The sequence below is a fragment of the Cyclopterus lumpus genome, chromosome 21 (assembly GCF_009769545.1).
Source record: "Cyclopterus lumpus isolate fCycLum1 chromosome 21, fCycLum1.pri, whole genome shotgun sequence".
NCBI lineage: Eukaryota > Metazoa > Chordata > Actinopteri > Perciformes > Cyclopteridae > Cyclopterus > Cyclopterus lumpus.
In genome coordinates, this window is record NC_046986.1 from 808564 (window position 1) to 821798 (window position 13235).

Genomic DNA, 13235 nt, shown 5'->3' on the forward strand with positions numbered 1-13235 from the left:
TCAAATGTAGTGTTTCAATGAATTATCCTAAAAGATCAACTTCATGAAATCTAGTTAATTGGGTAATATTTGGCGTACGACTTAACTGCTACAATACTGGAAATGTTTGCTTCAAACGGAAATACAGAAACATTTGCAGACCTGTCAATCACCTTGTAGCCCCCGCCCCTAAAGCATCCCTCTGTTTGACTCTAAATAACCATAATTTACTAAATGAACATCATTCTGTATTGAAGAAGACTTGAAACTAGAGATTGAGACCAAAAACTAATGTTTACAATGTTTACTGAGGGAATACATCAAGAGAAGTAGAGTCATTTATATAGACTTCTATACAACCAGAGGAGTCGCCCCCTGGTGGTCAGGAGAGAGAACGCAGCTTTAACACACGAAGCATAGACTTCTATACAACCAGAGGAGTCGCCCCCTGGTGGGCAGGAGAGAGAATGCAGCTTTAACACATGAAGCATAGACTTCTATACAACCAGAGGAGTCGCCCCCTGGTGGTCAGGAGAGAGAATGCAGCTTTAACACATGAAGCATAGACTTCTATACAACCAGAGGAGTCGCCCCCTGGTGGTCAGGAGAGAGAATGCAGCTTTAACACATGAAGCATAGACTTCTATACAACCAGAGGAGTCGCCCCCTGGTGGTCAGGAGAGAGAATGCAGCTTTAACACATGAAGCATAGACTTCTATACAACCAGAGGAGTCGCCCCCTGGTGGTCAGGAGAGAGAATGCAGCTTTAACACATGAAGCATAGACTTCTATACAACCAGAGGAGTCGCCCCCTGGTGGTCAGGAGAGAGAATGCAGCTTTAACACATGAAGCATAGACTTCTATACAACCAGAGGAGTCGCCCCCTGGTGGTCAGGAGAGAGAATGCAGCTTTAACACATGAAGCATAGACTTCTATACAACCAGAGGAGTCGCCCCCTGGTGGTCAGGAGAGAGAATACAGCTCTGAGCTCCACTTACAGCTGATGACGTATGAATGCAGGTGAACGCCAAGTGTTTTATTTTTTATCTGGAGCATCGACTACAGGAAGCTTTCTTGGTACCTTTCCAAGGTTCTTCTAGCTGCTCCGTGGCTTCTCCCCTCTCTGTAGCTCCCGCTGGTTGATGGTAAACTCTGTTAATTACAGAGAGCTTTCTGGTCAATCAGCAGTGAACTCATTGTGCTTTAAGCATCTTGTGATCTTTTCTCGTTAGCTCAGACGTCCGAGCAAACACATGATCTTCACTTTGGATTTTACTTGTTCATTCATTTATTTATTTTTTTGGGGCTGCACGGTGGTGTAGTGGCTAGCACTGTCGCCTCACAGCAAGAGGGCCGCGGGTTCGATTCCCGGTCGGAGCGGTCCTTCTGTGTGGAGTTTGCATGTTCTCCCCGTGGCAGCGTGGGTTCTCTCCGGGCTCTCCGGCTTCCTCCCACAGTCCAAAGACATGCTGCAGGTTAATTGATCTCTAAATGTCCCATAGGTGTGAATGTGAGAGTGAATGGTTGTATGTCCCTACATGTGCCCTCGATGGACTGGCGGCCTGTCCAGGGTGTCCCCTGCCTTCGCCCTATGTCAGCTGGGATAGGCTCCAGCGCCCCGCGACCCTAATGAGGATAAGCGGTATTGAAAATGGATGGATGGATGGATTCATTTATTTTTATCTCCACTTTTCTCAATGAGTTTCATTGTTCAGGTGCTTTTGCCTTTAAAAGCAAAAAAGTATTTTGAGTTAAAAGAAGGTAGAGTTGTAACTTTGCCCGCTGTGGAACCAATGAAGGATCATCTCGTCTAGATTACATGTGATTCAAAGTGAAAACAATAATGAATAACGCCTTTGAAGAATCATGCTCTTCAAACACACACGGCCTGTGTTCAGGCTGATAGTTATCGTTATAAAAGTAATGAACTGAACCCCATGTGGGACTCGTCCAGCAGTCTCAAAGCGTGAGGAAAAGGTCATCGTGAGACCAAAGCATGTGACACCTTGAAAGATAGAAGTAGGGCTGTTTGCTGACTACTTCCTCAAAGCAGGATAACCACATCAGACCTGATGAGTCAAGCCTTTAATCAACAAACTGAAGCAGTGCAGCTTTGCTGGTACTCGCTCGTGAGCCTCCAGACGGAGCGCCGGCTACCAGCACGACGTTGGTCGGTCTCTGAAACGCCGGAGGACGAACAAACAGAAAGGCTCCGTGAAGAAAGAAGACGACGAGTGAAACCGGCAAAATGACAAACACCAACCTCCACAACGCAGAGGAGGAATTATAATGATCACATGTTCAGGGACTACATTGTATTACATGTATTATAAAGAAACGATGGTTGAATATCTGCTAAATATCACACTTGACTTCCTCTAAAACATAAAGATTCAGAGACCACTAGCGGAGCCTTTGTACACCCACAGGCCACGTTTACGTCTGGTATGGATAATAAACTGGAGCTTTCTCCTGCTCTGAAGGCTTTCCTCTCTACTCCTGGAGCTGCTCATCAAGCCCCCTGAAAACCATCAGGCACCGTGAGCTCCTGGGACGCGTTATGAAGAAACTCAACACAGTTCATAAAACACAAATCACTTCACCTGAAACAGATAAAAACACTTTATTTCACAGACTATTGGTGGGGCATGTTGTGATTCGTACCCTCTGTTTTCAGCCGCGTCATCACTCCAACACTCTGCATCAGGCACCGCGTTAAAAGAGAATACTGGACACACAGAGGAGGGGCAATAAAAACTGCCTCAGCCAGTCTGGCAATACTGCAAGGCCACCGCGGGCTAGAGTCACACAGCTGGAGAGTCCACGGACAGTTCCACGTCCGTGTTTCGCTGGAAAAAGGAAAACCGTGCACAGATTTCAGTTTAAATAATTTTAGTCTCTTTTGTCCTTCAGTAAAAAGGTTATGTTTTTGTCTTCTTCTTCTTCTTCTTGTTGTTGTTGTTGTTGTTCTGAGTTCAAGCAGTCTTTTGTAAAATAAATTATCACAGAAGAATGTAGCGTCCGCCCACGTCACAGGAAAGAGGAGGGGGGCCGTCCATCAACCGGAGCTCCGCCCTCCGTCCTGGTTTCACGCTCACGTCCGGAGAACACAAAGAGCGAGGGCGCACTCTGGACCGAGGGCGAAAGGTCATCATCTCACGCGCAGCCGGGACATCATCCACTCGAGACCCTGGCACAACCTGGGGGGAAGAGAGAAGGACATGAGACGCAGAACCACGTACGATGGTTCTCCTCCAGTACCTAGTGGAACATGTGATCAGTGGAACATGTGATCAGTAGAGCATGTAATCAATAGAACATGTGATCACTAGAACATGTGATCAGTGGAACATGTGATGAGTAGAACATGTGATCAGTAGAGCATGTAATCAATAGAACATGTCATCACTAGAACATGTGATCAGTAGAACATGTGATCAGTGGAACATGTGATCAGTGGAACATGTGATCAGTAGAACATGTGATCAGTGGAACATGTGATCAGTAGAGCATGTGATCAGTAGAACATGTCATCACTAGAACATGTGATCAGTAGAACATGTGATCAGTGGAACATGTGATCAGTAGAACATGTGATCAGTAGAGCATGTAATCAATAGAACATGTCATCACTAGAACATGTGATCAGTAGAACATGTGATCAGTGGAACATGTGATCAGTGGAACATGTGATCAGTAGAACATGTGATCAGTGGAACATGTGATCAGTGGAACATGTGATCAGTAGAACATGTGATCAGTGGAACATGTGATCAGTAGAGCATGTAATCAATAGAACATGTCATCACTAGAACATGTGATCAGTGGAACATGTGATCAGTGGAACATGTGATCAGTAGAACATGTGATCAGTAGAACATGTGATCAGTGGAACATGTGATCAGTGGAACATGTAATCAATAGAACATGTGATCACTAGAACATGTGATCAGTGGAACATGTGATCACTAGAACATGTGATCAGTAGAACATGTGATCAGTGGAACATGTGATCAGTAGAGCATGTGATCAGTAGAACATGTGATCAATAGAACATGTGATCATGACGTTTCTCTAGTCTCTGATCATGTGACTTTGTAAACAACCAATCAGTATTTAGACCAACAGGAGGAGAGCTAGTAACGTTAGCAGCACCGCTAACGGAGAACCAGCAGAGATTTACTTCAGTTACATGATGATGCGTTCAGGCTCTGCTCAGTGAACATGAGTACTGGCTGAAGGTAAATGCTAATGTTCTCATGATGCGTTCAGGCTCCGCTCAGTGAACATGAGTACTGGCTGAAGGTAAATGATAACGTTCTCATGATGCGTTCAGGCTCTGCTCAGTGAACATGAAGGTAAATGATATTGTTCTCATGATGCGTTCAGGCTCCGCTCAGTGAACATGAAGGTAAATGATATTGTTCTCATGATGCGTTCAGGCTCCGCTCAGTGAACATGAGTACTGGCTGAAGGTAAATGATTACGATCTTATGATGCGTTCAGGTGTAATCTAGTAAAATGTAGTGTATAAACTAGAATAAATCTAGATGTTTTCACATGAATATAAAATAGATATTAAAGCTGTACACTTACTAAAGCTCTGAGCCCATTATTACACCTCAATAACACCAAGAACGACTATAAAAATAATATATTTTATTTACTTTTCATTTGAATTGTGTGTTTTTATGAAGAGAAAAACACTATAAATTACTATAACAAAGTAAAAGTACAACATGTATTATGTTTACTGACATTATTTTTGGAACAGAGGCAAAAATAACTGATCTTCTGAAGCCTTGTACCCCAGCGCTCTGTCATGTTAATATGGATCATCAGACCTCTGAAGGTTCTAGCTGCTCCTTCATATGTTCTGCTAACCCTCCACAGTGAGAAGGTTCTAGCTGCTCCTTCATATGTTCTGCTAACCCTCCACAGTGAGAAGGTTCTAGCTGCTCCTTCATATGTTCTGCTAACCCTCCACAGTGAGAAGGTTCTAGCTGCTCCTTCATATGTTCTGCTAACCCTCCACAGTGAGAAGGTTCTAGCTGCTCCTTCATATGTTCCCCTCCACAGGGGGTAAGAGTGCAGTTCTCACCCCTCCCCAGTGAGGGCGCAGCAGGCCTGGATGTGCCACTGGTGGTCCTTGACGGAGGTCAGCTGGAGGCTCTGGGAGATCTCGGCCACAGACAAGCAGCCTTTCACATCCTGCTTGTTGGCAAAGATCAACAGCCCCGCCCTCCTTAAGTCCTGGAGGAGAGAGGACAGAGGAGTTATTATTGTTTATGAATTATAAGTTAAACCGGACTTCTTTTTTGTTTCACATTTACTTTGAAATAACGAGTCCTCGTGTTAAAAGTTGCAGCTGGAGTTCTGTTGTTTATTGAGATAGTGTTTGAGGATTTCCTCCACAGCTTTTTAAAAAACTTGTTGAGGATCTCATATTTCTAAATGTTTGTGCTGCTGAGAAGGTTGTAGCTCCTGCCTTCATTTGAATCTAATTTCATCCTTTTTGCAGCAATGTACTTCAGAGCTTCAGACATTACACAACGTTGGTCTATAAAAAGGTAATTAACTGATGCTTTTAATTAAAGCATAAACATTATTACCATGTTCAATGAGCTTACCTCATGTGCTAGCATTCTGCAGAGTTCCTCTTTGGTCACGGAGATCCTTTCTCTGTCCGTGCTGTCGACCACCACGATGACAAACTGCTCACAGGTAGAGAAGATAAAGAAGGTAAAGGTAAAGAAGGTAGAGAAGGTAGAGGAAAAGAAGGTAGAGAAGGTAGAGGAAAAGAAGGTAGAGAAGATAAAGAATGTAAAAGGTAAAGAAGGTAGCAAAGGTAAAGGTAAAGAAGGTAGCGAAGGTAAAGGTAAAGAAGGTAAAGGTAAAGAAGGTAAAGGTAAAGAAGGTAGCGAAGGTAAAGGTAAAGAAGGTAGCGAAGGTAAAGGTAAAGAAGGTAGAGAATGTAAAGGTAAAGAAGGTAGAGAAGGTAAAGGTAAAGAAGGTAAAGAAGGTAGAGAAGGTAAAGAAGGTAGAGGAAAAGGTAGAGAAGGTAAAGGTAAAGAAGGTAGAGAAGGTAAAGGTAAAGAAGGTAGAGGAAAAGAAGGTAGAGAATGTAAAGGTAAAGAAGGTAGAGAAGGTAAAGGTAAAGAAGGTAAAGAAGGTAGAGAAGGTAAAGAAGGTAGAGGAAAAGAAGGTAGAGAAGGTAAAGAAGGTAAAGGTAAAGAAGGTAGCGAAGGTAAAGGTAAAGAAGGTAAAGAAGGTAAAGGTAAAGAAGGTAGCGAAGGTAAAGGTAAAGAAGGTAAAGGTAAAGAAGGTAGCGAAGGTAAAGGTAAAGAAGGTAAAGGTAAAGAAGGTAGCGAAGGTAAAGGTAAAGAAGGTAGCGAAGGTAAAGGTAAAGAAGGTAAAGGTAAAGAAGGTAGCGAAGGTAAAGGTAAAGAAGGTAGCGAAGGTAAAGGTAAAGAAGGTAGAGGAAAAGAAGGTAAAGGTAAAGAAGGTAAAGGTAAAGAAGGTAGAGAAGGTAAAGGTAAAGAAGGTAGAGAAGGTAAAGGTAAAGAAGGTAGAGAAGGTAAAGGTAAAGAAGGTAGAGAAGGTAGAGGTAAAGAAGGTAAAGAAGGTAAAGGTAAAGAAGGTAGAGAAGGTAAAGGTAAAGAAGGTAGAGAAGGTAAAGGTAAAGAAGGTAGAGAAGATAAAGAATGTAAAGGTAAAGAAGGTAGCGAAGGTAAAGGTAAAGAAGGTAGAGAAGGTAAAGAAGAAGAAGGTAGAGAAGGTAGAGAAGGTAAAGGTAAAGAAGTTAGAGAAGGTAAAGGTAAAGAAGTTAGAGAAGGTAAAGAAGGTAGAGGAAAAGAAGGTAGAGAAGGTAGAGGTAAAGAAGGTAGAGAAGATAAAGAATGTAAAGGTAAAGAAGGTAGCGAAGGTAAAGGTAAAGAAGGTAGAGAAGGTAAAGAAGAAGAAGGTAGAGAAGGTAAAGGTAAAAAAGGTAGAGAAGGTAAAGGTAAAGAAGTTAGAGAAGGTAAAGAAGGTAGAGGAAAAGAAGGTAGAGAAGGTAGAGGTAAAGAAGGTAGAGAAGGTAAAGAAGGTAGAGAAGATAAAGAATGTAAAGGTAAAGAAGGTAGAGAAGATAGAGGTAAAGAAGGTAGAGAAGGTAAAGGTAAAGAAGGTAGAGAAGGTAAAGAAGGTAGAGAAGGTAGAGGTAAAGAAGGTAGAGAAGGTAAAGGTAAAAAAGGTAGAGAAGGTAAAGGTAAAGAAGGTAGAGGAAAAGAAGGTAGAGAAGATAAAGAATGTAAAGGTAAAGAAGGTAGCGAAGGTAAAGGTAAAGAAGGTAAAGGTAAAGAAGGTAGAGAAGGTAAAGGTAAAGAAGGTAGAGGAAAAGAAGGTAGAGAAGGTAGAGAATGTAAAGGTAAAGAAGGTAGAGAAGGTAGAGAAGGTAAAGGTAAAGAAGGTAGAGAAGGTAAAGAAGGTAGAGGAAAAGAAGGTAGAGAAGGTAAAGAAGGTAAAGGTAAAAAAGGTAGAGAAGGTAAATAAGGTAGAGAAGGTAGAGGTAAAGAAGGTAGAGAAGGTAAAGGTAAAGAAGGTAGAGAAGGTAAAGGTAAAGAAGGTAGCGAAGGTAAAGGTAAAGAAGGTAGAGAAGATAAAGAATGTAAAGGTAAAGAAGGTAGAGAAGGTAAAGGTAAAGAAGGTAGCGAAGGTAAAGGTAAAGAAGGTAGAGAAGGTAAAGGTAAATAAGGTAGAGGTAAAGAAGGTAGAGAAGGTAAAGGTAAAGAAGGTAGAGAAGATAAAGAAGGTAGAGAAGATAAAGAAGGTAAAGAAGATAAAGAATGTAAAGGTAAAGAAGGTAGAAAAGGTAAAGAAGGTAGAGGTAGAGAAGGTAAAGGTAAAGAAGGTAGAGAAGATAAAGAAGGTAAAGAAGATAAAGAATGTAAAGGTAAAGAAGGTAGAAAAGGTAAAGAAGGTAGAGAAGGTAAAGGTAGAGAAGGTAAAGGTAAAGAAGGAAGAGAGGATAAGGTAGAGAAGGTAAAGGTAGAGAAGGTAAAGGTAAAGAAGGAAGAGAGGATAAGAAGGTAGAGAAGGTAAAGGTAAAGAAGGAAGAGAAGATAAAGAAGGTAGAGAAGATAAAGAAGGTAAAGAAGCTAAACTCCTGCCCGAGGACACTGCACCCTCACTGGACAACAAGATAAATGGATTAAACAACTGCTGAGGGAAATTATGACTTTTTAAAAAGAAAACTGAAACAAACGACCTTGAAGCAGATTATTTTTAGATAAACATGTGGCGCTATTTCTGTGGGCAATTCTCCTTAATCCAAGTGAGCCGCCATAACCTGCAGTGTGTACCTCCGTGTTGGTGTAGTACGTATTCCACGAGGACCTCAGGGACTCCTGGCCTCCGATGTCCCACATCAGGAAATGGGTGTTGTTGACCACAATCTCCTCCACGTTGCTCCCAATCGTAGGAGACGTGTGCACCACCTCGTTCATTGAACTACAATATACAAAACTATTTATTAGACTTATTATGGATGGATAACACTGGGAACTAACGGCTATGTTTGGATACTCACAACTGGTATAGAATGGTGGTCTTGCCAGCATTGTCCAGGCCCACGATGATAACTTTGTGCTCTAAAAGACAATAAAGACACACAGAAAGTATTCAGAGTGAATGTGCAGTCTGTTTAACCTTCTGAACCCTAAAAGCCACGGCGAGATGGAAAAGTGTTTTCCTTAAACTACACCGTTCATCACAACCAGGAGCTGTAAAAACAGAATTAGTGTCAGTGTCATCTTTCCAACACATCGTGTGTGACAAAACGCTTAAGATGCTGATACTTCTTAAAAAAACATTTCAAAATGTGGGCTGAAATAACCGCGTGAAGAAACCAGATCCTGTAAAGACACATCGACTGAGCTCCTCAACAACACCAGGAAGCCATGACGGATTCATCCGAGACCAGCAGTCATGTGACAAAGGCTCTGTGAACATACTTAGATACATCCTCTTTACTTCTAGCTGTGATTGTTTCATTTCCTTAGAGAAGCAGGACTTTTATATTGCAGTGAACATCCAGGCCAGAGAAAGAGAGAGAAGTGCTTGTGGTTCCGAGGGTTGAAAGACGTCCATTGATGTGGAACTACGACCGAGGGATTCAAACAAGGCTTCTTCTTTGTGTTCTGCATTTATCCCTCGGCGCCAACATGTGACTTCCCACATGGAGCATGAGGAGACAAAGCACTTCCACAGATCCAGACGTCTTCACACCAGCTGTGGAGGTGACACACATGCAGTCTAGAGGCTTTACCTGTTAGAAAGGATAACAGGAAGTCAACCGATGCTCTGAAGTAATTTTGCACCATGAGGAACCAGAGCTCTGGCTGCTTTCCTTTATTATTTTATTAGCATTTAATGTGGAACTTAAATGAGTTGCCATGTTTCCTGTGACAACACAGAGGACTAAGAACTAAGGCCGGTCAGAGTCTTTAGTTACTAGAGCGGGGAATCAGGAGGAACTAGGGCATGACCGAAGGAGATCTTTCTCTCAACACTTGGTCTCCTGGCTGTTCTTAGAATACGGCTTATCAGAGAGATCTTCGTGTTGGGTCTACAAAGAGCCGAGCGAGCACAAGGGATGCATCGGTCTTCTAACGGAGAAGAACTCACAGAAATGGCTCTGAAACTGAATGGGGTGGTTTCTTATGACATTCTGTGAGCTTATCACATGTGGACTGTATTGGAAAGATGTGCTTTTAAAGACAACGACTCCATATAAGAAGTGGACGTAGTGGTCGTGACGACACTCGTTGGTTTGTGGACTGGCATCTCAGAGCCTAGAATTCAGCGACTTTGCCATCGCCATCTTGGATTACGGCCGGCGCCATGTTGTTGTTTTAAACAGGAAGTGGCCATATTAGGACTGAGAAGGAGTGATGTAGAGACGGCGTATATAACACACAACGCTCTGGCTTCAGTCTTCAGAACTATTAGTTATTTATGGGCTGGAATAACTCCCTCATTCAGCCGGACGGCCCAGAGTGTGTCGTACTTTGAGCTCATTGTCTAGAGCCTCACCTGATGAAAGTCTGACGGACGTTTGGCCAAACACAGACGTGAATCTGAATGACGGGATACTTCCTAACCAATCACAGCAGCAGCCTGTTGATTGAGGCCGCAGAGACAATATATACATAATACACACTCTTCTTTTGTGAAACACATTCACAAATGCAACAATGAAGAATCGGGCAGCAATTCATTCCAGCTTGTCTCTTTGGAGATGAAAGATGACGTTTCTTCAGTGGATTTGTATTATTTTTAAAGAGTGCTTTTTATCAGCGGTTGCAGACTTTGTCATGTCGATGACGTTTAAAGGAGTGTTCCAGATACACACGTGTGCCTTTCCTGTCTGGTGGACACTTTAGGACTCTGAGAGATTACAGAAAGTCCACCAGTGTGACTGAATCCTGCCAGATAGCAGGTTCTGCTCTGTGTACATGTACAGTCAGGGTCCACCTGTGGAACGAAAACCTCCCTGGAGCAGAGGAAGTGAAAGCAGCTGCCAGAGAGAATGTGGGCTTTATCTTTGACTGTCACGTTGAACCTCAAACAGCTGTGAGGACAACGAGCAAACCAACAACAAAGCAGCTTCAGCAAACTGAGGGCATAGCCACAACACAGCTTCTACCTTCAGTGCTTAACTAAAGGTCATGGCGCCTGCATCCATGCCAACTGAAGCATGAATAAACAACCCGGCATGTGGGCGGCACAGTGTTTCCTCCCACCATAATAAGTCTGGTCTGATCTGGTTTAGTTAGTTTTATTTTGGAAATTATTTGATCTAATTTGGTTTAATAAATGTTTGAGAATGGTGTAAAATGCTCATCACAAAGTCAATTTACTTTAAAATAGGACAAGAAGAATGGACACCTGTTTGGATACATGTGTGTCTGTTTATACAGGTGAACCCCACCTGGAATGATCGGGACCGCCCCCACCACCCCAACAAGATAAATGTCCTTCTATACAGGTGAACCCCACCTGGAATGACCGGGACCGCCCCCACCACCCCAACAAGATAAATGTCCTTCTATACAGGTGAACCCCACCTGGAATGACCGGGACCGCCCCCACCACCCCAACAAGATAAATGTCCTTCTATACAGGTGAACCCCACCTGGAATGACCGGGACCGCCCCCACCACCCCAACAAGATAAATGTCCTTCTATACAGGTGAACCCCACCTGGAATGACCGGGACCGCCCCCACCACCCAAACAAGATAAATGTCCTTCTATACAGGTGAACCCCACCTGGAATGACCGGGACCGCCCCCACCACCCCAACAAGATAAATGTCCTTCTATACAGGTGAACCCCACCTGGAATGACCGGGACCGCCCCCACCACCCAAACAAGATAAATGTCCTTCTATACAGGTGAACCCCACCTGGAATGATCGGGACCGCCCCCATCAGCCCAATAAGATAAATGTCGTAGATAATGGACAGAAATCAGAACAAATCTAAGATAATGTGGAAGCCATCAGCAATTCTGTTGGAAGCCTTAAAGCCCTAAAACAATAAACAGTTGAGGGAAATGTATAACCAGGTTTTTATCCGTCTCATCACATGACCTCCTGCTCCTCCTGTGAATGGACGTCCGTTGTTCCACCGGGGTCGAATTCCTCAACCGGGGTCGGACCGCCGCGCTGAGACTTCCTGAGACTTGGAGTTACAATAAGAACCTCAGAGTCCAGCGACATGAGAAAAGGTGCTGTTAGATGACTAACCGGGAAAAGATGGCCGCCGAATGTAATGACGGCTTTTTGACGACATTTATCTCAGAGAGAAAGAATGCTCGACAGACATTTTATGAAAGGAAATAGTTGGGTGTGCCTGCAACTAACAATCATTTTTATTTTAATGATTATTATATCAATTACTTTTTTTGTTTCACGTCGTGTGGCGTCTTCAGATGAACACAGAATGCACGTATTGTCTTTTTTATTGTTTAGTTTTTAATGATGCGTTGTGTTATTGGTGTTGTGTGCATCTTTGTCGTAAGAGGGAGAAGACACGTTTGGGTTAACTGTATTGACATTACACTGAGGAGGTAATGTGTAAATAAAACTTATTTTAACGACTTCATCTTTTACTTGTTTTCAGTTTTTCCAAAGCTCAGTGTGGCGTCTTCAGAAATGTTAAGTTGTCCTTCTATTGAGGAAGATAAACAAAGTGTGACATTATTTTTTTGGGTTTAACCGAATAACGTTGATGTGCAAATAATTATTAAACAGATTTATATCTATGTATTTATGAATACAAAATATAGTATTATTATATTACATTTAAATAATAAATTAATATTATATTTCATTCAAATACTGTGCTTTTCTCCCGGGTAACCTGTATGAGCTGACGTGACACTGATTAGGTGACTACAGGGCAGCAGGCCCCTGAGGGCCCGTTGTCTCTGCTGGTCAGGATCCTCACCGAGATCCAGGACCCCGAACCGACCGACCGACCGACCGACCCACCACACACACACACACACACACACACACACACACACACACACACACACACACACACACACACACACACACACACACACACACACACACACACACACACACACACACACACACACACACACACACACACACACACACACACACACACACACACACACACACACACACACACACACACACACACACACACACACACACACACACACACACACACACACACACACACACACACACACACACACACACACACACACACACACACACACACACACACACACACACACACACACAGCAGAAGGCCCGTCTCCTCGGACCACGGTACCCCGGACAGAAGCGGGCCCCGCGCCTTACCTTGGTGGTTGAACAGCCTCCAGAGCTTGGTGAACAGTATCCCCATGGTGACGCGCAGGGGTCGCGAGGCCAGCTGGAACCAAACCGCCGTCACTCAGCTAGCTAGCTAGCTAGCTCGCTAGCGTTGGTGCTATCTTTGCCTAGCTAGCTAGCTCGCTCACCACACGCACGGAGAGCTTGTCGAGGCTTTGGAGAAAAACCGCCATACTTCTGTAGATTAATCTTGAGGCGCGTGTCACTCCCGCGTACACGTACACGCGTGCGTGTAGTAGACGCGTGACGGTTAGTCGAGTAGCCGCGCGAGCTGCTGGGCATCAGCTGGCTGTCCCGAGGAGCGCTGCGCTAGTTAGCTGTCACCGTGCGCATGA

General features: G+C 43.6%; 1 protein-coding gene across 3 annotated transcripts; it reads right to left on the reverse strand.

Moving 5' to 3' along the window:
* Positions 1–2580: 2580 nt before the first annotated feature.
* On the reverse strand, positions 2581–13235 carry arl5a (ADP-ribosylation factor-like 5A). 3 transcript variants are annotated; one of them, XM_034562076.1, is made up of 7 exons: positions 12868–13235; positions 8976–9289; positions 8552–8612; positions 8325–8472; positions 5613–5696; positions 5084–5235; positions 2581–3182 (listed from the first exon to the last, which is right to left on the reverse strand). In XM_034562076.1, the coding sequence occupies exons 2-7, from the start codon at positions 9013–9015 to the stop codon at positions 3134–3136; spliced, it is 534 nt and encodes a 177-aa protein (XP_034417967.1). In that variant the 5' UTR covers positions 9016–9289; positions 12868–13235; the 3' UTR covers positions 2581–3133. The 3 variants fall into 3 exon arrangements, with proteins under 3 accessions (XP_034417967.1, XP_034417966.1, XP_034417968.1); XM_034562075.1 differs by lacking the exon at positions 8976–9289; XM_034562077.1 differs by lacking the exons at positions 2581–3182; positions 8976–9289 and adding an exon at positions 4627–4999 and having other exon boundaries at positions 5048–5235.